Source organism: Calypte anna, chromosome 22 (genome assembly GCF_003957555.1).
Source record: "Calypte anna isolate BGI_N300 chromosome 22, bCalAnn1_v1.p, whole genome shotgun sequence".
Lineage (NCBI taxonomy): Eukaryota > Metazoa > Chordata > Aves > Apodiformes > Trochilidae > Calypte > Calypte anna.
The window spans coordinates 4,709,592-4,733,155 of NC_044267.1; the positions used below are offsets into that span (position 1 = coordinate 4,709,592).

Below are 23,564 nucleotides of genomic sequence, written 5' to 3' on the forward strand. Positions count from 1 at the left end.
TGCAAACACAGAACAAAGCCTCTGGGGAGGCCTGGCAGCCCCTGCCCCTGCCTGCTGGGGCTCAGCATTTGTGTTTGGCACTAGAATGTGTGCTGCATCCTTAGGAGATGTACTCAGCAAGAGGCAGGGCTGGGTGCAAGCAGCTGTAATCTTACAGCTGATCAGGACAGGATAATTAGCACACGGTACCTCCCAACAATCTGATGTTATTCAGGGGCTGGAGGAAACACATGAACTCAGCCTTGCTCACACAGCATTCAACAGAACATGTGACAGGATTAAACATGCATTGGGTTTTTTTAAAATTAAAAAGATGCTATTTTTGGAGTGGGACAGATGGTGGGTTTCTACCTTTTGCTTTTGTTTTACACTTAACGTTAGAAGCACTTCACATTGTACCTTTGCAGCTTGCTCTGCTACCAAGCAGGCTGGAAATGCATATATTGATATATTGCATGGTAAGCTGAATTTCTCAAGCAGTTACATAAGTTCACTTGAGCTGATGAATTAAATCCCTAATTATTATTATGGGGGCTTGTGAGTAACAGTCACAAGACTGCAGGTTCTGGACCCCTGAAGTTCCTACTCCTGGACATCTGACAAAAGAACAGACAGGCGTATGCCTATTCATATCTCTCTCCTTCCTCACCTGTATCTGTGTGGAAAAACCCAAAGCCCTGCTTCATGTAGGGCTGGTTTTTATTTTTTATTTCAATTATTTTTCCCTCTGCTGAGCAATGGCCACTGTGTGCCTGTGAGTGTACCCAGTGGTTTGAATGCCCTGAGAGAGCTGCCTGCTGGGGTAGTAGATATCTCTCCATGCTTGGAGGGGTTGGAAAGTTCGCTCCTGTCTTCAGGCTTCAATTTGCATATCCTCTTCTATAGGAATCTGACATAGCCCATAAGTTGTGTTTTCCTGTTACTCAGCCAGATGGCACTTCCATGGCTCAAGAGTATACCTGTGCTTCTGTGGGAGACCTGAAAAGCTGGAAATCTGGATTCTTGGGCTTTAGCAGAACAAACTTGCTTGAAACCAACACACTGTTGGGGAGCTCTTCCAGTATCATGTTAGCTGTAGGCATGTATGGGGGTTTCTCTTGTGTCTCTCAGACTGCTTTGCTCAGGAGGGATCTCTGGGTGCTACCATAGTAATCAAGATTCCTAAATGTGTAACTTGTCTGTTGCCATGAGCTCTCTTTGGATCCTTGCATAGTTGCTTCCCAAATGGAGTTTGCTGTTACCATAGCATTTAAGGGCTCCATTAAGCCCTCTCTGGCAGCCCCTGGCAAGAAACTCCAGTTAAAACCAGTCCCAGCCCTGGTCAGCTTCATCTTGTGTTCTCTTTCTTCCACACCTCCAGCTCTACCCTGCTCCCTGCTCAAGTCTTTTGGTTTTGCTTTCCTCCTCTCCTGTGGATGTGATTCACTGCTCCCCTTCCCCGTCCCCTTCCCACTGAATCTTTTCAGCTCTGTGCAGTTCCTGCAGCTTCTTGCTGGCTTTGCAGTTCCAGTCCTGTTCACTCAAACCCAGTCATGCTCTGCAGCATCTTTGTGCCATTGCTAATTTCACCTGGAGATGGATGAGGTCTCGGGTGCTATTAGCAGCTGCTTGGAATAATAGCAGCTGAAATGTGCTTTTTAGAGGGCTGATAACTAAACAAATGATTTTATTATTATTATTATTTTTAAGCTATGAGTTATTCATGACCTATTAATTTTCTTTTTTTTCAGTCTTACCTTCCAGTGGAAAATCAAGACTAAAATTGTCACAGTAGAGAGGGACTGAGCCTGCTTTGCCAAGCAGTCTACTTGAAGGGAATGTATTTTGCTGCATAGTGACGATGGAGGAGAGACTCCATCAGTCTGGGCTTCCAGGTCTGGGATCAGGGAGGAATCAGGGGATGCACAGGACTGTAAAGCAAAGCATGTGCCTGGCAAACCTGCTCACCTGAGCATCTGACCATCATCTCCCACTGAGAGGGCCAGGACAGTTCCACTGCCTTTGGGAGCTGCTGCTTGTTATGAAATTGCTTTAACTGGGAGACTTCAGTACTCCTAAATTAATAAATTCAGGCTGGGTGCTTGGAGGATGGGTGATGTGACAAGGTCTGGACTGGAGCATTTGGAAAGGGAATGCAGAGTTAATGCATGGGATGAATTTTGCCCCCTGATTATTTCAAGCTTCTAAATGTGCTCTTGGGTGGCAGAGAGGCATTTCCTTTCCCCCTTCCCTCCTTTTTTCTCTCCTCCTTTCTCTGCTGCCTCGTGATTTACAGCTTCCTTTTCTGACTCTCTCTTTTGAAGAAGTCGAGGGGGTATCCTGTAGGGCAGAGGAGTGGCTCTTCAAGATCTCTAATGACACAGGCTCCTGAAAAATGCAAAGAAATGAAGTGAAGGGGCTCTAGATCAGAGCAATCAAAACAAAACCCTGGGAAGTGAGGAGGAGGTGGGTTTAAGCTTTTCCCATGATATCAGTGCAGTAAAAATGCCTTGAACTGGGTAGATACTTTGTGGCTGTTTGTAGTGGTGAGTCTCATCCCCAGTAAACTAAATGCTCACCCCAAAAAGCTGCTCGAGTCTTTTGGTTTTGCTCTCCTCCTCTCCTGTGGATGTGATTCACTGCTCCCCTCCCTTCCCTGCCCTTCCCCGCCCCAGCTGGTCCTGCCCTCATCAAATGAGGGAAGGTAAAGCCCACACTTCTGTTCTGGTGTTTCTGGTTGTATTTGTATTATTCTGGTTTGTATTACCAGGGACTCGTGGCTGTGGCTGCCACACTAACGTGATGTCCTCAGCCTGTTTGAAAAGCTCCTCGGAAGGAGGGTGGAGCCTCTAAATCTAAATCTGTCTTGTCATGGCCTAGATATTGCAGCAGTCTCACTAAGCAAGGCCCTCTAATTGTGTTGGTCATATTGGGTAATCACATTAGGATCCCCATGGTAAATCTGTGTAGGGTTAACTGTGTCCCTGCTTTACTCTTGCTGACAATCTGACCCCCCCGAGCACTCCCTGAGCCTTTGTTTTACCAAGGAGACCTCCTTTGCTCTGTTTGATGTTCTAGGTGCTCTGTTAAAGTTTGTCTGGTGGTGCCTCAAGACTGGAGCTTAAACAGTGCTACAGCTGGAGCTGAGAGCTGCTGCTTTCTTGAGTTGGTGGTGAGAGGAGTTTGTGTAGAGCAGGGCTCTGCCTGCACCCCTCGGGCTTTTTGTGGAGTTCTGGGTGCAGGTCTTTGCCTGGATGGTGCGTGTTGTCTGGTGTATCCTTACGTAGCCAATACTTGTTGTAAGTATCCTTACTTGGCCAATTTTTCATCTGCATAGTTAATTTTTCATCTGCCTCGTATCTCACCTGGGCAGATGAGCGTTTCAGCTGAATCTCCTGATATTTGTGTCTGTTTCAGGTTTCCTGACGTGCAATAGTAGATGTCCTTTATGCTTTATCTAGGTGCTATCAACTTTCCCCACCATAGTGAAGCTCTGATTTGCTCTTACAGACACTTAAAATGGTCAGAATGTGGATCCAATGTGAGTGATTGTGACCATGGCTACTTACACAGACAAAGCTTTGTCTGGAGTTACTGGTTTGCTTTTTGCCTTGCTGTCAAGATAACTCTTAAATATTCAGACCACTTAAATTACTTAAATTCGTGACGGATGTTTCAGGATTTGATTTGATAACTTTCCCAGAGCAGTTCTGTCTCCACTCCAGTATGGAACCTTTTTTAGCTGCTGTTTAAGGGCAGTGGAAGCAGCTCAGAGTAACCCCCAGCTGAAAGCTTAGTAAGCCAACCAGAAAGCACAGTTTGGGTTGGTTTAATGGTGTTTAGTTCCCTGTACAGGTGATTATGATGAGGTAAGTTGCTGAAATCTCTGCTTTCCCTTGGCAATGAGCATGGGGAGATTCCCAGGGACTGCTCCCATGCATGAAAGGAAACACAGGGCTTTGTTTTCTGCTGTCTCATTTGATTCATGGCTCTTAGGTCTGTGTCAAGTGTAGGGACTTGTATCTTTGTTTTAGAGCCCTTGAGCTGGAGGAGAACCCCTGCAGTGCTGTGCAGACACCCTACTCTCTGCCTTGCAGAGTCCAGTGGTTTGTGTTCTTGATAGGCAGAGTTCATCTTTATTGCTTGCTCCAAATACTGCTCTGGGAGATGCTTGGGCAGCCCTTTAAATTGAAGCAGTCCCTTAAACTTGGCACTGTTATGCTTTAGCATAAGTCAAGTGACTTTAAACAAAATCAAAACAAAACAAAGCAAAGCTTGTTACTTCCTTTGAGGTAGAAAAATCTCAGCTGAGAGTAGAGCTGTTTAGGTTAGCATCATTATCTGCTTTTCTCAGCTGGAGAGCCTGTTGGCAGGGGATAAGGGGTGTTTGTTTTGTTCTTGCTCAGAACTGAACTCTTGGGTTTACAACGCACAAACACACCACTTGGAGCGAGAGGAACTTGGGTGTAGTAAGACCAGGAGATCCACATCCAGACCTTTCTGGTTCTGCAGAGACTGCTGCCTGCCCATCTACCTCTCACCCCTGCTCTCATCACCACAAAGTCATCCCAGTCACACTCGTAGCCATGACTTGCTGTGTGTGAGCCTCTTCTGCTTCAGCTGGTGACTGAGCACACCCTCTCACAGTTTGTGGTTGAGTTTGCAAGCTGCTGACACAGTTCAGCTGAAAGAAAATCCTGGTTTTGTAGTCTGGATCGTGGGAAATGGACACCAGTTTTGTCAGGGTACTCCTGAGACGTGATGCAAGCCTGTGCCTCAGGACAGGTTATGTGCTTTCTGTGTGTGCAATAATCCTCACTTACATGGAGATAAAATAACATGTAAAATCCTTAATTGGGGATTATGGAATTGGGTGGAAGAGTGAGTCACAGACATTAATTAAATCCCAGTACCCAAGCATTAAGACGAGCAGTGCTCCAACATAGAGTAATAAAAGAGCAAAAGGCAAAGGAGAACATCAGTACAACCATCACTGTTTCAAGTCCTTGGAGCCTTTTTGTGTGAGGTAATCTGGAAAAGACTCTGGGTGGTGTCCCTGCAGGTGGTGGAGACCAGACTGTCTGGGTGTGGAGGGTAAGAATCTGGGGTTGGAGAGTTTGCTGAGACCCCACGAGAATGTGTGAGCAGAGGTCTGACAAAGGGGTCAGGAGTGATGAGGGCACTGTCAGTGCTGCCTAGAAGTGAGAGGCTGAGTCAGGTGAAATCCTGTGCCAGACAGTGACAGGGTGACAGGGCTGTGCCTTTCCAGTGGGGCAGTCCTGAGCTGGGTACCAGCATCCCACTGCAGCTTGGAGAGGGTGGAATGAGGCTGTGGGGACCTCCTCCTCTGTTCAGCTTGGCATCCTCAACCCACCTGCAGTTGACTCTTCTGGGGCAGGTTTAAAATCTTCTTTGTATGCTGATTTTGTCTGGTAGTCACAAAGCTGTAAGACCACTGGGGAGAGGGAAGTTTGAAGGCCAAGTTTTTGGATGCTGCTTAGGTGGAGCTGAGTGTGAAAAGGAAGAAAACCTGGAGGCCATGGTAGTGACTGTGCAGGTGAGGCTGGACTCCTGGTGGCAGTCAGGGCACTTTGTGATACCTGGCAGTACGGGGGAACCCCTAAAAAAGCATTTCTTCCTGTTGGTAAAATGTTGTGTCTTACCCAAAATGTAATGAGAGGGGGTTCTGGGTGAGCTTTCAGACCCATCCAGGGTGTCTTGCTGCCATCCCTTACTGCAGTTTGGGGTTTTTTTTTCTGGATTTTTCCTGGCTGGACACCTGAAGGTGCCCTTCCAGCACAGATTTGCTTTCTGGAGGCATCCTGCAGAGCTCGTGTCTGCAAAGCAGAGCTGAGGGATGGGAGCCGTGTGCTTCCTCCTGCTGCCATCAGCTGGCACACTGACCCAGGTGTTCTTCAGTCAGCTTCTTAATTGGTTTGGGTTTTTTGTTAATTAGGTGTTTGTAAACCTTGGGAACTGGTGAGCTGCAAGCACCCTGTGCAAAGGAGTTGGTGTGGTTTTCCTGTAACAGGATCACAGCCTGCACTGGGGGAAGAAAAAAAATCAAATGAGCCTGCCCCTTGTACCTTAGAAATAAATGCTAAGGAAGTTCTTCTGGCTTGTGAGATAAGGCAAAATATCACAATTCATGGTGGATAAGGATCAATAAGCATTCAGATTGTGGAAATGAGGAGTGGCTTTGTGCCTGGTTCAGCAAAGCACTTAATTTAAGTGCCTGCTAGCACAACTGGGGCTTAAGAAGCTGTACTGGCTGTCCCTGGAGGCTAAATGTTCCCTGGGCAGTTCCTGGGGACATCTGCAGAGCACTTGGCTGTCCCCTCAGCTTCAGCACTAAAGTGCTGCGGGGTGTGCAGAGTTTTGAGGTGGATGAGATAGAGCTGAAACACAGGAAGCTGGAAACAGTTGGGTGGAAAACCACAAGTGTTGTTTGTCCAGCTCAGAAAAGAATTTCACCTCTGAAGAATAAAGTTTTTAGTGGCACCCAGAAGGCTTATCAGGAACTGTGGCAATTCCGCAGCAGTCGTGTTGGTAGGAGAAGCTGTTTTGGATGTTTTGGGGCTGTGACAGAAGGAGAAAGTGGGTCAGTTGTCCAAGTAGGGTGTGCAGTGTTCAGCACACAGATCGTGTGTTGGGGCAGCACTCCCTGAGCTTGGTGAATTTGCACGTTCACCAGGGACAGAGTTATCACAAAGGGGTGGTGGAAGGAGCAACCCACTGCTCTGTAAACTCCCTTACCATGGCACTGGTGCAGCTTGCTTGGAAGCAGCATCTGGGGCTTGGCTGCAGATGGGCACTGCTCTGTCAGTGCCTGCAGGAGGATTCCAGGCGTGCAGCACACGTGGATCACTGAGCTGCAGCCCTGTGCTGTCCCCTTCCCTTCGGAGGAGCCTGGGGAGGGGATCATATGCAGGCTGGGGGCTGCTTTTACCCAGTTTAGAAGTGCCTGCCTGGCTGTGAAGAGTCCTGCATCCTGCTGAAAATATAACTACCAGTGCTGGAAACTGGCCAGGTCACTGACACAAGCCTGCGTGGAAAATTGCTCTGGCATCTGTATTGACTGGAGATAATTGGAACTTCCCTTTTTTTCTTTTTTTTTTTTTCCCCCAGTTTTTTTTTTCAGCTTCTCCTAAAACCATTTAGCAAGAACAACAGTCAGACAAGAAGCATGCAGCAAGATAACCATGTTCCCATGCTGTTGTAGAGGGAGATGGAGGCCTCAGTGCAGAAGAGAGGGATGTTTCACAAGAGACCTCTGGCTCTGTGCTGACTGCATGCTGCCTCTTCAGCAGTGTCAATATGTCTTAAGGATGAGCATATAAATAACTTCTGATGTCTTAGAATGAGAGCAGTATTTTAGCTTTTGCTGGTTTGTATGTCAAAAGAATTGAATTTCTTTCAGAACTTGAAATCACAGGTGCTTGCTCATGAATGCAAGGGAGAACAGTCCTCAGAGCTGACTTCTTAGTTCTTGCTTCTCTCTCTCCTGGTGCTTGCAAAGCCTCTGTATTTATCATGTATTTATTATTATTGCAAAGCCTCTGTACTTATTATTTATTATGTATTTCTCTGTTGCATCTGAAGCTCACAGTGGTCACTTGCCTTTTGCTTTCTATACTGGGAAAAAACCCAACTCTTCCAGCAAAGGCGTGAGGATGTTCCAGTGCCTGGAGGATTACTTTGCCTCTAAGCTGTGCCTTGTGTGTGACCCACACACGTGTGGCTCAGCCAACCTTCCTGGAGGCTCCTGAGCTGACCTGGGCTGACATGGAGTTACACAAATCCTGCCCAGTTTCTCTCTGGTGTTGGAGCTGGCACTTCCTGGCCAGTGGAAGGAAGGGTTGTGTTGCTTTGCTGTTTGCTGAAAATGGAAATAAATGGTCCTGTAATGTGCATCTGGCAGTGCTTCACAATAATTGCTTGTCCATTTGCCTTTGATCTGTTTCCTTTCAACTTTGTCCAGATTTAGCGAAGTTGGGAGCTGGACAGGAATAAGGAGGGAGAAATTGGTTGTGGTTGAGGCTCTGCAAGCCAAAGCTGAGGCTGGCAGGGGGCAATGCTGTGGGTATGGGTTACCCAGTGGGCAGCAGCTGTGAGCAAGGTAGTTAAAAGCAAAACTAAGAGTATTAATGATGCTGTGAAAAGCCATCAGAGTTCAGAAGAGTTCCTGTGGCTTTGTTTAAGCAAAACCTGCTTGCTGGGTGCAGCAGTGTCCAGGCAGATGGTGTGAGCTGGACAGCACCCATCCTTACCACTGAAACCCTGAGGAGGAGACACCCCTCAGATCTGCAGACAGGTCCCTCTTTACCCTGCAGCTCTGCATGGTAGGTGCAATAAAACTCCTCAGTCCATGGGGAAGTTTTGTTAGGCAGTGCTGGCTGCAGTCCAGTGCTGGCTCACTTGGTCCCTTTCTGCTGCACAGCCTCACTCTTCTGGGCTGCCTGATGATGCCAAGTGAAAATTTTATCCATCTGTTGGGCCCTCCTTCCCTTCTTCTCTGTCATACCTTGCTGCAAAATGTCAGCTGGGTTTTCTGCCTGCTGCTTACCAGTGGAGTTGCTGCTTTTGAGGGAGCTGTGGGAGCACAGGTCCTGGAACTGCTCTTTTAGCACAAAGATAAAGTATTGGTCATATTGCCAAGGAAAAGGTTTCAAGTGCTGCACAGTGTTTCAGGTGTAACCTACTCACACACCTCTCTCTCTGTCTTTCAAGCCACCATGTACTGTTAGTGTCAACCTTTTTGAGCAAGTGCCATTTTCTTTAGCAGGAGGCACAGCTCAGGAGCTGTCAGTAATAAAAGTGCAAGGGGCTTGAGAGGTGAAGGATGGACCACAGCTCCAGAACCATCTCGTGTGAGGGAGTGAAGAGGAAATCTCTCTAGGGACCCCTAAAGGCATCCCTGCCATTGCCAGGCACTCAGACAGAGGTTGTTCCAGGAGGAAGCCAGAGCAGATACAGCTACACCCTCAGCTCTGCCCTTGGCCTGGAGCCCCCAACCCTCCTCAAAGGAGAAAGATTCCCCTCTCAGCCCTGGCTCTCATCAACCCTGTTCTGCCAAGTGTGAGAGCTGGGGCCCTGATGTCCCTGCCCTCTGTACCTGCTGCTTCCTCTGGGTTGCAGGGATAGGTTCTTGGTGGTTTTTAAACTGCCCTCTTTGTCCTGCTGATGGGTTTGGATCTGGTATTTCTAAAGCCATTTGTGTGTGAGGAGTGTGGAGAGAAACTGCTGTTCCTTGCACTCCCCATGTCCCTTATTCTCCTCCTCTTCTGTTGGTTCCCAATCCTCTGCATGCAGGACTGGGAGTGCTGAAGCCAGCTAGCAGGGGGAGGTGTAATAAATGCAGGGAAATTCAAATTAGAGCAGCATTTTTTACACCTTTCCTGCTTTAGATGAGGAATACCTGAGGGAAGTTGGAGATCCTTGGTTGTGTTGTGTCTTTCTGGACTAAATCCTGGTTACTGTCAAAACCTGGGCTCAGTGTTCTGTAGTTTGGAAGGACTTCTGTGCTCAGTTTTAGCTGAGACAACCAGACTAAGTGCCACATTAGTTGTTTAGAAGGTAAAGCTTTGCATTCTCTCTCAAATGGATATGGATCATCAAATTTTGCTTCTGATGGCAAAGTCACTTACTTGAGATTGCTGTGTAAAAATTGCTGTGTGTACCCTGATTAAATCAATAGTTGTTTTCTCTGGAGAGAAGCATGCTGCTTTTACTACTAACAAAACTGTCATGCTTTCATCTGCAGTCAGTGGGAGTTTAATAATGAAGTAACCAAATTGGTAGGTGTATTAGCAGACAGAATAAGTTAAGATTTTGCACAGCTTCCACGTGTGGCCCTGTCAACTGAAGCTTGCAGGAGTTGCAGTTAAGGGACAGAAGGACAAAATGCTGCAGTTTTCCTGTGGCTTTTACTGTGACAACCCTGGAAATGTTGCTCAGATGTGGCTCCACCTTGCATATTCATGTCTGCTGCTCCATCTGGAAGATGCTCCAGGCCATGTTTCTGTCAGGTCCCTGTGTGTTGCTGGTGCAGTCCTGTATCAGAAAACATTAATTTATTATTATTATTTTTTTTAGATTCTAAATTTTTCTTTCCTTTAAGCTCTTGGGGTACTTTATCTGTAATTTTCTTTGCCAATTGGCCCTGGTTGCTTGTCAGCAAAATAGCATGATCTCCAAATCCTAGGCAGAGTGTGCTAGGAGTGACTTTGTTAACTAGCTCAGGATCCAGATGAGAGGAAAGGTGCCCCAAACCTCTGCCCCAAACCTGGCTGGTGAGACATGGGGTGTAGGTGATCCTGCTTTAGTGGGAGAGTTGGACCAGATGATCTTGAGAGGTCCCTTCCAGCTCTGGTGATTCTGTGAACCTAAATTCTGCAAGGCAGTTGCTCTGAAGAGGTACCAGGGCCACTTCAGCTGAAGCAGAGCTAGAAGGAGAAAGTCTTTTTTTAAAAAGCAGATCCATTAGAATCAAAGTTTAATTGATCTATTTTTGCTGCTCATCTTATGTTTCTTTCTGCTGATCATAGTGCTGTAAATAGAGCTCCAGTATCCTGCTGGCCTCCAGGAGCTGTGGGAAGGGAACTGAACTCCTGAAGAGCAGGGGAGACTTCTAATGGGTGGTGGTTGATTTATTTTTTTAATTATTATTAATTTTTTTTAATAAAAAATAACATTGTGATTGCCAGTTTTGATGATGTGATAAAAAGATTTCGTTGTTGTTGTTTAATGTTTACTCTAGCTTTAGCTCCTGGAAATTGTACAGAAATTAAAAGATAACTCCAAACCTGGTATCTCCAGTGATTTTAAAAAAGCATAATGTGTTCATGTCAGTTTGGAGCAAGGTGCTGGTGTGAGTCCCTTATGAGCAATGAGGGCTGTCTGGCAGGACAAGTAACTGGTGTAATTGCTTGTTTTTATGGAGATGTTAAATGTTAACTTTGCTGCCATTAATTGAAGATTTGTTCCCTTGGATTCCTGGTAGTTCCCAGAAATAACTGGCCAGGCAGGACTGGAAGCTCTGGACCTGAGTTTCCATAAGGGGCACTCCCACCCTGGCTCTGTTGTAGCTGCCGAATGCTTTCCAGCTTCTGCTTGTGTTCTGGAGGCAGGGGCAGGGTTGGAAGCCAGGGCCAAAGAGGTTTCCTTGTTAATAACTAGGATGGTTTTGTGTCTTCTGCAGGTGGCTTTGCAATAGTGTTTCTTGTGAGGACCAACAATGGGATGAAATGTGCCCTGAAGCGCATGTACGTCAATAACGAGTACGACCTGCAGGTCTGCAAAAGGGAAATCCAGATTATGGTAAGGCACCACGGTGGGAGGGTGTGAGAGCCTGGGGACCCCCTGCCTCAGCTCTGCATCACTTTATGTTGCAAACCGGGAGGTTTTGTAGCAAAACTTTCTCTTGCAAAGAGGGAAGTCTGGGAGTCGTGCAACTGTGTGAAATCTCATGTTGAATTATTTAAAATGTAAATAGTTTCAGTGGACAAGAAGACCATGGGAATGGAAAAAGGAGAAGGAATCTCAGGAAAACTAAGAAAGGATAAAGATTGTGTCAACCCTGTGACTTAATGTGATCTTTTCCAGCCTCAATAATCCTGTGATTCTGTTTAGTGTGTGTCAGGGACAAGACCATTGAGTTATGTAAAATAAGCTTCTGAAAGCAAGGTTAAAATTGCTTTTATTACCTGAATGGGATTTTTGTGTACTTGAGGTTTTGAAATGCTGTTTGCTGGCTCTTTTGCCAGCAAAAAAACTCCTTTCACTCTTTTGTGGAAGGAGTTGAGGAAAGTAAGCACATGTTTGACTGCCTCAAAACATCTGCCTTGCTCTTCCCTCTGAGTTGAGGAGCAGCTCCCTGGGCCATCTCAGGGAACATGCAAGCATCTGGGCTGACTCCTGGAGAAGTTACTTCATCAGGTTGGCTGTTTCTCTGCTGTTTGTCTCAAATCCTTTGGGAAGGAAAACAGGTAGAGACAGACATCAGGTTGTGTGACAATTAATCCAAAGTGACAGAAGCTTGTGCCTGGGCAGGAGAAGCTCTGGGAAAGCTCTGCCATGTAGAAGAACCAGATTAAAATGTTGCTTGCTCTCTATGGGTGGTTTATGCTTGAATTTATTTATCTTGCAGCGGGACCTGTCTGGCCACAAGAACATTGTTGGGTACATTGACTCCAGCATCAACTCAGTAAGCAGTGGGGATGTGTGGGAAGTGCTGATACTGATGGATTTCTGTCGAGGTGAGTGATGTAAACCTAGTGTTTACATTTGGTTTTTCTCAGTGCTTACAGGAAGCTTGCACAACATCTGCTTTGAAAAAAACAAACCAAACCAAACCTCTTCATAGGTCTCCTCCTTCCTTGGCTGCCAAGGACTGGTTCTGAACAAAACAAAGCCAAAGCTAAGTGTGGAGTGAGTGATACATGAGGCTGTGTGGGACTGGTACCACATTTGCCCCTGACCATGGTGATCCTAGATCTTTTCTACTGAGTAGGAGAACTCTTAAATACTGAATATATTAAATATGTATTGCTGTTTTTCATAGGCATAGTCCACACAAGCAGTAGCTCTTCAAAAGCTGCCAGGCTGTGGAATGATTTCATCTTCACCTTATTGCAAGATTTTTCCACTTCACCCTGACTTAGGGTTTTTCTGGAAGAAGCTTGAAATGGATAATATGAAACCAAAAAGTGTTCCTTCTACCTCTGACCTTTTTGCTTGGCTGTCTCAGTGCAGCCAGGCTCTTCCAGCTGTCCCAAAGCTTTCATTTCTTGTGGCTAGGATGTGGTGTTTGGAAGATGACGCATGTGCTGCACTCAGATGCCTCTGGCAGGAATTGGTGTTAAGCAAAAATAATGTTTTGGCCTGTGACTTCAGAATCTGTGGCTTGTTTGGTGGCAGCTGATGCACATAGGTATTCTTGGGACTGTATGGCTTTTAACTGAAGCCAGGTGCAGTGTACAAGAACTAAAGGGGCTAAAATGCCTTTAAACATGTCCAGAGCAGCTTTCTGTTCTGCTGTGTCCTTGCTGCTTTGATTTGATGCAGGAGCCTTGACTGACTTAGGCTGGGTTTGTTTGCTGGTAAGAGGAAGAACCTAACGTGTAGTTTTGCTCAAGGAATCATTATTTAGGTTCTCTGTGAGCTTAAACCTGAACATCCCAAGGAGTGTTGGAAGCAGCAGCCCTGGCAGTGCTACTGAATCCATACTCAGCTCCATGTTGCAGACCCTGCTGTGGAGGGAAGTGCAAACCACAGCAATTCTGAGTGTGCTTCCTCCAGCTGGATGAGCCTCCCCTCTGTGCCAGATTTTGGGCTGATAAAGTAAAATCTCTTTCTCTGAGGTGTGTCTCCTCCTATCTGCAAGGTGGTATTTCTCTTAGGGCTTGCTTTTGACAGCTGCTCTGGGGCACACACCTGCATCTCTCACCAGCATTCTGAAGCACGAGCAGTGCTGATGTACACTGGATTTTCCCTTGTCACTCCCCTTTTGTGTCCCACAGCTTCCAAACCAAAGCAGTGCATCTTTGTCTGCAGAACTGCACTCCCTTGGAGTGCAAAACAGGCACAGCTGTACTATTTATTGACCTGAGCTTTATTTTGTACCATGAAAATAAAGTTTTCTGACACTCGTGATGTGCAGTGATCCATTTCTGCTTTGCCTGAGGTTCAGAGAGGAGTTTTTCCTTTGTGTACACAGGGGGAAGAACTCTGGATTATTTTGCAAAGGCCTTGGCAGCAACAAAACCTCAATGCTAAGGCAAATTCAGGAGTCTTTAATGAACACTTGCTTTTCTTTGTCTGGAGTTTCCCTTCTTGCAGATGGGTTTTTTTTATTTTTTTTTTTCTGGTCTCTGACTTTAACCAACCCACTCAGGAGTATTTGGTTTTTGAGTGTCTGCCTCTCTCCCTCCTCTTGCTTACATGTGGCAAATTACTTTGTGGGCTGTGGGTGCCCCAAATGCAGCCTTTTATTCCTCTAGTTTGACAAAAAAAGGTCTTTGTTTTGAAGAAGAAAGAAAGATTCAGCTTGGACAGAATTATACTTGAGTGTTAACCCAACCAGGTGACCATGGGCCTTAGAAGTTAACTTGATGCTTTTGAAGCATTGTTCAAAGCCAGGCTGTGACTCCTGCCAGCAGATATGCAAAACCCTCTAGGATTTAGTCAAGGGAATGAGAACAAAACAAGATGAGTCAGCAGGTTGCAGAAAGCCTCTGGAGAAGGCTGGGGACGAATTTAGAATCTGAACTCCTGAACTCGTGGTGTGCTGAGTGTGCAGCCACAGTTGGCCGGGGAGCTGAGTCAGGGATGTTGTGTTTGGTAGGAGTGGGGTTTAGGGCAGGCCAGCCCCTGATCCTGGTGTCTGTTCCTCCTCAGGGGGCCAGGTGGTGAACCTGATGAACCAACGCCTGCAGACCGGCTTCACCGAGAGCGAGGTCCTGCAGATCTTCTGTGACACCTGCGAGGCCGTGGCCAGGCTGCATCAGTGCAAAACACCAATAATCCACAGGGATCTGAAGGTGAGTTGTGGGCAGCACAGCAGGGACTCTGCAGCCTCCTCACTGTGTCTGGCTGCTGCTGCCTGCACGGGGATTTCAGTGCCACTCCTGTGCTTCTGCTGTTAGTAATGAGGAAAACTGGGTTTAGTAGTTAGCTTGAGGTTGGACTGGATGATGTTGGAGTTCTCTTCCCACCTAAACTTTTTGTGATTCTGTGAAAAGTAGGTGTAAATACCTCTCTGTACCAGAAGATAAAAAGAAGGGAGCCTTTCATTGCTGCTTGCCATGTGTTTACCATCTATAGATGGACTTAAAAAACCACAAAGGTTTGTGAATAATTCTGTTTTGCTCAGGAGACTGTGCCAAGAGTGTATGTGATGAATTATTCACAGTGACTTTCTGCCACCTGAAACACTAGTGATGTTGTAAGGTAGTTCACAAAAAGCATGTTTTGGATTTGTTTCCCTGGACCCACATTAAAAGGATCCCAAAAGATGTTGGCCTTGGGGCAGGAGTTGTTAGAAGCTTTAAGAGCTGGCCTCATACTCTGCGTTGACCATGAAAGTGCATTGTAAAACTCTCTGTGCTTAGCTGGGAACAGACACAGGCCAGCAGGGAGAGCTTTGGAAAAACCCCATGCCTATAATCAAACAAACAAACAAACAAACCAGACATCCCTTTTCTCTCAACTAGCTGGTAAAATGCAGGACTAAAATATTCAGCCAAGAGGAGGCTCCTGTGTACATATGAAAATCAGATGTGCTTTATGGGTCAGGTTCTGTTTTCAGAGTCCTCAAGAGATGTTTGTTTCGTGCCTCTGGCCCTTGTTTTATAGGAGCAAAAGCTGCCACGTGTGCCAGGGAGAGCCAGGTAGCACAGGGGAAAACAGATCCTCAGGGTTTGGTATGTTTGAGCATATTTCAAACGATTGTGCTCAGTCAGTTTGAGTATATGAAGCAAGTCTGACATCTGTTTTTTCTGTAGTCTTGAAGATGTGAGGCCTGGATCTGAAGCTGTTGGGGTCTGTGGGCATCCTGCAGGATGAGGTTTAGGAATGGGAACCTCTGCAGGTGATATTAACCCCTGCTGTTACCTTTTTGGTGAACCCCTGGTGTTTTTTTAATTAAGAACAAAATCATTGTGTAGCATGTGAATAAACTGAGACATCTGTGATGGATGGGTTATCTTTAGTGTTACTTTGCACACTGAGATGCTCAAGGCCAGTTGGGTCTTCTCTGCTTCCAGACATGGTTCCCAGTTCAGTGTTGTATTATTTCTGTTGTGATAACCTCTGGGGGGGGGGGGCTGAGAGGAGGCAGATGGATGACAGGACACACACTTCTGTCCTTTATGAAATGATAACACATCTCCAGTTCTTTGCCTGCATTTCAGCTGTCCCTTTGGGTCTCAGTCAAACCAAACCTCAGCTTACACTTCTGGTGCTTGTTCCTGTGTTGGGCAGCCCCTAGTTTCTAATCCATGGTTGTATCAGCAGAGGTTCCTCCAAGCTGCTGAAAAGATGAGCCCTGCCTTTCAAGTGTCATTTGGTAGCTTGCACTAGACAACTGAAACATGCTGAAACAAACACCTGGGACAGCTGAAAAAAACCAATAAATAAAATCAGCAGAGTCACTGTCTTTCCCCTAAATACACTTATTCATGCATCAACAAAAACCTAGCTTGCACCCACCTAAAAAAGCTGTGGTAATGTTACAAGAGCAACACAAGATGTGGAAAAACCTGGGTTCAGTTATTTGCTTTGGCAGAGCATCCCTGTGTTCCAGTTCCTCCTCTGTACAGGGCATTAGCAGCATGTTCTCCCAAGGGGACACACACAATTTTCAGTGTATTTATCTTCCATGTCAAATGCTCAGATACAACAAGATAAAACATCCTGTGCATAAATTTCACAAGAATCACCACATAAGTATTCACTAATGAAACCTTTTGGAAGGAGACCTCCCAATCTTTACAAGAAGGGAATAAAAAGGAGTCAGCATTTTAAGTACCAAAAAATGCATCCAAATTAGAGCAGCTGAGGGGGGAAATGCTGGCTTGAAACCAAGGGTTAAACATCCCACCCCCTCCCCTCTGCTACCCATCTGCTTTGAATAAAGCATTGCACACAGATGTTCTTCCTAGCACTGAGTGTTATTCCCTGCAAATACTCATCAAGCATTTCCAGAAGAGTCTTCTCACTCAAACATCCTCAAGTTTTGTTAAACATCAGCACTGGACTATGCAGCAACTGGGTTTGCTCAGTAATTTAAAAAGTCTTCTGAAAACAAGTGAAAATACCCAAAGCAAAGAGAAAAAAGAAAAAAAAAAGCAAACAACAAGGGTACCTGAATTGCTAATATTGACTGTCAGGCCAAGGGGTTGTAGCACTTGCTAAAGTTGTGAACAACTTGGATGTCCCAGATTCTCTGCTGAGCCCCCCCCCTTGCAGTGCTGGGCCCAGTTCTGGAGTCCCCAACACAAGGAGGACACAGAGCTCCTGGAAGGTGTCCAGAGGAGGCACTGAAATGCTCAGAGGGCTGAGCAGCTCCCTGGGAAGCCAGGCTGAGGGATTGGGGTTGTTCAGCCTGGAGAAGAGGAGGCTCCCAGGTGAGCTCAGAGCAACCTTCCAATATCTGAAGGGGCTCCAAGAAAGCTGGGGGAGGGCTTTGGACATGGGGGGTAGGGAGAGGAGAAGGGAAATGGGTTAAAACTTGGAGAGAAAGGGGAGATTGAGGTTGGAGAATAGGAAAAAAATAATTAATTTGAGGGTGCTGAGCCCCAGTCCCAGGTTGCCAGGGAAGCTGTGGCTGCCCCATCCCTGGCAGTGTCTGAGCCCAGGTTGGATGGGGCTTGGAGCACCCTGGGCTGTGGGGAGGGGTCCCTGACCATGCAGGAGGTGGGACTGGGTGAGCTTTGAGGTGCCTTTCAACCCATTCTGTGATTGAAATTCAGGTGCCAAACTGTGGGTGACAGCAGCTCAGGGCAGTTGAGCACTAAAGCCCCTGGGACAGAGCTCTTGGCCTGCAGCAGTAGTTTGGGCAGGGGTAGGGGTAAGGTGATGTCCTTGCAGCAGCAGAGGTGGTGGTGGGGAAGGCAGAGTTACAGCTGTGCTCCCATGGTGCCACTTCTGCTTTAAGAGATGGGACAGAGAGTTGATGCATATTTTCTTTGCTGTCATGTTAGGTTTTTGTGTCAGTTGTGTCTGATAATGTCTTCAGGCATGAAAAACCCTGGCTTATCAAAAAACAAAACAAAAACAAACCATACAAATGTTGTGGGTTTTTTACTCTGAGTGATTCTCTGTGTGTTTGTGCTGCTCACAGGTTGAAAACATCCTGCTCCATGATCGTGGCCACTATGTCCTGTGTGACTTTGGAAGTGCTACTAACAAATTCCAGAACCCTCAAACAGAAGGGGTGAATGCAGTAGAGGAGGAGATCAAAAAGTAAGTGTGCTTTTCCTTTGCAGCTTGGATTTGTGTTTGAAGGGTAATTTTTTTCTTGCACTGAGACTACCTTTCACAGAGGCCTGTTGCAGCAGGTTGGATGCTGCTGCACAGGAGTGTCTGCTGGGGGTAGGTAAGTGCCTGGGGGAAGGTGAAACAATAAATTGAGCTTGGTGTTGCTGCTTTGGGCCTGAAAAACTGAGTGTACTGATGTAGAAAAGTTGCCCACCTTGATGAGGTGGTGACATGCTCTGTTATGGATGGGGTCAGTATGTCTGTCCCTCATTTGTCTTGGCTTTTTTGAACTGCAGTACAGCAGGTGACAAAATCCCTGTCCTCCACGAGCCACTCCTCATAAATCCTTGCTGTGATGAAGGGAATGCATGGCCTAACTCAGCTCTTCATAGGATATGGAAAGACCTTGAGGGATTCAATGGCTCCTTGCCCTATGCCCAGCCAGCTCTAGTGGTAGCAGCTATGTGCACATTGGTGCTTTGAGAAAGGAAGCTAAGGTGGCAGTTCTGTGGGGTCTGAATCAGGAATGGAGCAGCTCCTATATCCTTGAGCTTGCTTTAGTTTCAACAGCATCACTGCTGCAAACTTTGCAGTTCTGTTAATACAATATTCTGGGTAGAAATGTGTGCAAATGTGTCCTTTTTGTTAGGCCTGAGTTACACCTGCTTGGATTTCCTAGACCTGTTTGGAGTTTCAGAGTACTCCTGGTCTGGACCCTCTGGAATGCCCTATTTGTACACTGATTAACAGCCCTACAAAAACCTTGCCTTCAGCAATGGTTTCTTGTGTTGTGACCCAGGTAAACAGCATGCAGCAGGAATTGCAGACCTGCTGATGGGAAATCTTAACCAGAAGAGTCTGTGGCACAGTTTCCAGCTTTTTGTAGCAGTTTGTTAAAATGAGGCAGATTGTAGCTGTAGTTTGAGGTAGAAAATAACCTTTCCCTTGTTTTGCAATGACTCTGAGCAGGAGTCCTGGTAGGGAAGTCTGTTTATTAGGAGCTGCATATCCAGTTACAATCTTTGTAATACAGTTGGCCAAAGCCCCAGCAGTGAGGACATTGCAGAGGACATTTGACTGCAGACCTTGGTAATACCCTGAATCCTTGAATATTCTGTTCTTGTTCTTAAAGTGGCTGTTGTGTTTTGTGTGTGAATTCCTTGCTTTGGGAAGGGTGTTGGTTACTGCTTTGATATCACAGAGCAGTTTGCAGTGGTTAGTATTTAATTGTTCAGGTGTGTAGTGGATGCTGCTAAGATTTTTTCAGCTGGTTGTCATGTTTAGTGTCCCTTTTACTCAAATGAAAGGAAATTTTGAATTATTTGAAAAAGCAACATAGTGAAAATACATCTGACATCCATTTTGAACTCACTAACAGATCTTTTTGCTACAGGTACACTACATTATCCTATAGAGCACCAGAAATGGTCAACCTGTACAGTGGCAAACTTATCACTACAAAAGCAGACATATGGGTATGTATAAAAACTGCTCAACATCACCCAACCAGGCAGAAGCTTGTTTTCATTACCATAATGACAAAATAACTCTCTGGCCAGGGCTAACCTGGTTTCCTTAAGAGACTGGACAGTTTCTGAATCAGGAGTTCCTCTGGTTGGTGTTTCTGATGAGTTACTGTGGATAAAACTTGTGTGCTGCTTTGCATGCTGCTTCCCATCTGGTTTTAATTTAGAGATGGATGAAATTCCAGGGCTGAAGAGTGCAGACCTGGTTTGTAACTTAAGAGTTAAAACAAAATTCAGGATATTTTGACTTCTTGTGTTGGGTTGGGTTGCACACATGGGAAATCAAAGTTACTGGTCAGAATTTAGTAGAAAACCAAGAAAGCAGATCTGTCCCCAGGAGCAACAGTGTGACACAGGTCTGAGCTGTCAAACCTGGCCTGAGACCAAACTCCTGCACTGCAGTTTCTATTGATGAGTGCAATCCTGCCATGCATATCATGAAAGCAAAATGCAGCCCTGGTGTAATCCATTCCTGGCTAACCTGATGGAGGATGGAAGGCTTCTCTTTAGTTGGGATGGAGATGAAAAAAAAGCCCATGCTGTTTGTGGGAGATGTGTTGAAAATGCTCATTCAGCACGTTTGTGGTTTCTGAAGCCCTGAGCTGGGAGGTAACAAGGCAGAAGCAGTAGAAGGAGAGTTTTAATGTACCCCAGTAGCTCTTCATCTGCATGCACAGGAGGGAAAATCACTGGCATGGCATCCCCTGGGAAGAGTTCTCTGTCTTCTCTGAGCTCAGCTCAGTCAGGAGCACAGCAGGGAGGTTGTAGAACCAGACCCTGGACCAGCACTGGGTCACTTATCCACATGTTAGAGACCCAGAGAGGGAAGGTCACAGCTGTAACAGCATGAAAAGATTGCCAGAGCCTCAAAGGCAGCCAGAGGAGTCCTGAGGATTTGTGCTTCTTCCCATGATAATGCAGAAAGGTGGAAACCCAAAGGTTTGGACACCTCTCTGCTTCCTGGCATGGAAGGAATTCTGTTCCAGTGAGCTGAGGGGGATGCAGAGTCAGGCTTTGACCTCAGGGCTGTTGCAGCACTTATCCTGCTTGTAACCTCCCTTTTCCTTAAGTCTCATCCAGATTATTTTAAAAGAGTGTGATTTAATTGTGAAATCCTGTGACAAAAGATGCAAGATGATGAGTTGTTTTGGATTAGGAAATGTTTCCTCCTCTCCCTTCTGAGGTGGTGGGAGTATTTCATAATAAGGCCTTTGTGCAAAACTGGTGTTTTCTTTTGAAATAGGTGGTGGTTCTGGCTGTCAGGAGCAGCACAGAAATAGATGGAAGGGTGATATAACTTAGCAGCCTGCAGACTCCTCTTGTCTATCTCCCTGCTACACATATCTAACAGCTCAAAGGTTGTTGGAACTTAAGCTTGCAAGCCATTTGGATTTCTCTTTGTCACAGTAAATGTATTAAGCATTATGTTTGCCATTTATTTTTGCTATTCCTTCACTTTTCCCTCCCCACATGTGGCAGAAACAGGAGGCTTCCCCTCTTCAGTGACATGAAGGGTTACACTGAGTAGTGGAGCTGGGGGTGTGAGTGAGGATGATACTCACATGATCCCCCAGATTAGTGTCCCAGCCTAGTGAGGGAGTATTTATCATGTATTTATCTTCCCAGATAGCCATGCTCATTGTCACATCAGTCTCAGGGCTGTTCAGATACAGTCCCACGGTCACACTGCAGTCCAGCAGCCCAGCTTGCTCTGCCTGTCACCAGCAGTGCTGTTGGAATGGGACCATTCCCTCCTTTGCTTCAGTTTGTTACATCTTTTGTTCTGTTCTCTCTCTTTCCAGGCCCTTGGCTGTTTACTGTACAAGCTGTGTTACTTCACCTTGCCATTTGGGGAGAGTCAGGTGGCAATCTGTGATGGCAATTTCACCATTCCGGATAATTCCCGGCACTCTCAAGATATGCACTGCCTGATCCGTGAGTGTCCCCAGCAGGGGCAGCAGCTGCTTCCACAGAACTTTAAAACAAAAAAAGCAGAGGTGTTTTGTTCTTATATTGCCTGTTCCCACACTAAAACAGTTGGTGTTTTCCTTTTTGTAAGAGAATTGCTTGCATACAGGTGTGTAAAGTGATTTTTTCTTTAGTAGTCAAGTAGAGATCACTCCTCAAAAGACAGTTCTGATGAAAAGATTTCTATTTGGTGAGGCTGTCCAGAGCCCTGTGGAAAGGCAGGAGAACAGAAAACCACTTGGTTTAAGAGTCCTGCAGAAACTTGCACAATAAGCCTATTTATACAGAAATGTATTACTCCAGTAATAAATCTGTTTGGATAAGGAACTGAAAAGAACCACAGTGACTTAGACTAGTGATAAGAATTCATCTTCTGTGAGCTGAGAAGCAGAAGTGAGATGATTTATAAATAACCCACTGACTAGGGTGAATGTGTAATTAAGGGTACAATGCACTACTCTTGGCAGAGCTGGGGCAGCTCTCTTGTTTTCAGCACAGCATTTGATTTATTTTTTTTTCGTAGCCACAGAGTTGGATGTTTGCAGAGGAGCCTGGTGTTTGTTTTGCTTGTGCTGAGGGTGCCACAAATGGCTCTCATGATTCTGTTCTGTTGTTCTGATATCAGCATCTCTGTCTTTTCAAGGGTATATGCTTGAGCCAGACCCAGATAAGAGACCTGATATTTATCAAGTCTCCTACTTTGCATTCAAACTGGCAAAGAAGGAATGCCCAGTCCAGAATGTGCAGGTGAGTGGCAAAGGAGTGGGCTGAGGTGGGGTACTGTGGGAGGAGACTGGGGGTGACAATTGCTGAATATTTTTGTGTAATTAGTAGAGCTGTTTGGGGTGGTTTGGTTTTTGTTTTTCTTTTTTCTGGGGGGTGAGGAACAGTGGGTGCAGGAATCAGGGTTTTGTTCCCTATGTAGTTTATTTCTGTTTGTCCCCAATTTACCTCCTCACCCAGTTACCAGTGTGAGGCCAACCAGGAAATCTTGGGGGTGTGGACATGGAAAATTAGGCCATGCTTGTGAAAACCTATTTGATTCCCAGGCACATTTATCACAGTGTGTGCAATTTGGGCTGCAAGTTGGTTTTAAACATCAGCAGCTTTGTGCCTGCTGTCTAGCTGGGACCACCCAACTTCATTTGAAATCAACCCTTGCCCAACCATCTGCCCCTTTGCAGTCTGTCTTTACAGACTTCAGCTGAAAATTGGAGTTGATAAGTTGTTTTCTTATGGTGTTATGGACATCTGTGATATGACATTTTATTTTGTTGTTTCCAGGTTTTTGTTATTTCCTATTTCCCCCCCACCCTGTGTTTGGACAGTTATTTATAGTCTGTCTGAATAAGACATGGTTTGGGACTATTATACCTGTGCTTTTTTATAGCAGTATTAATGAGCAGTGCTGCTATTGTCCCTGGTTGTCTTTTAAAAATGCCCAGATTGTTCTGTGGAGTTGTGTGTTCAGATTCCACATGTAGTAACCTGTCAAGAAGCTGAACAGTGGTGTTCCCAAACTCCTGTCTCCTCATGACATTAACGTTGAGCAGTTTGTCCTGTGTCCAGCATGAGGAATTAAAGCTGTGGGGCTCCCCCAATCTCCCTCTTTCTTTACGATGCTTTTGCAAACTATTTCTGACTCTCTTCTACCCTGAAAATACCCCAATTGGGTCTGTTTGGGATCTGCAGAACTCTCCAATTCCTGCTAAACTCCCAGATCCAGTTAAAGCAAGTGAAGCTGCTGCAAAGAAGAGTCAACCAAAGGCCAGGTAACCACATCTGCATTCTGCTCAGCCCTCTCTGTTTGTTGTCTTTCTGCTCTTTATTAGGAATAATGCTTGTTATATTTAGCTGCATCCTTGTGGGCTTGCATTTACATGTGGAGACAAACACTGCAGTCTTGAGGCTTTTGCTTCAGCGACGTAAATAACCATTGATCTGAGAGCCAGAAAGTGCAGGTATTAGGGGAAATTTTTCTGGGTGGAGGGGGTGGGGTTTGGGTGATGCTCAGCATGACTCAACAGTTCAGGTTCTCCTTCTGAAGACTTTGCTTGAGAGCAGCACTCGAAGTTCCTCCACTTATGAATCTCCTGTGTCATCCCTCCATCC

At 45.9% G+C, this 23,564-nt stretch overlaps 1 protein-coding gene across 1 annotated transcript in view; it reads left to right on the forward strand.

The window, feature by feature from the left end:
- AAK1 (AP2 associated kinase 1) overlaps positions 1-23,564 on the forward strand; it is a 66,927-nt gene that overhangs the window by 8,759 nt on the left and 34,604 nt on the right. Inside the window, 8 exon segments of the mRNA XM_030463968.1 lie at positions 11,180-11,298; positions 12,128-12,236; positions 14,377-14,519; positions 17,822-17,943; positions 19,352-19,433; positions 21,287-21,419; positions 22,096-22,199; positions 23,145-23,224. Coding sequence (XP_030319828.1) covers positions 11,180-11,298; positions 12,128-12,236; positions 14,377-14,519; positions 17,822-17,943; positions 19,352-19,433; positions 21,287-21,419; positions 22,096-22,199; positions 23,145-23,224 — 892 coding nt within the window.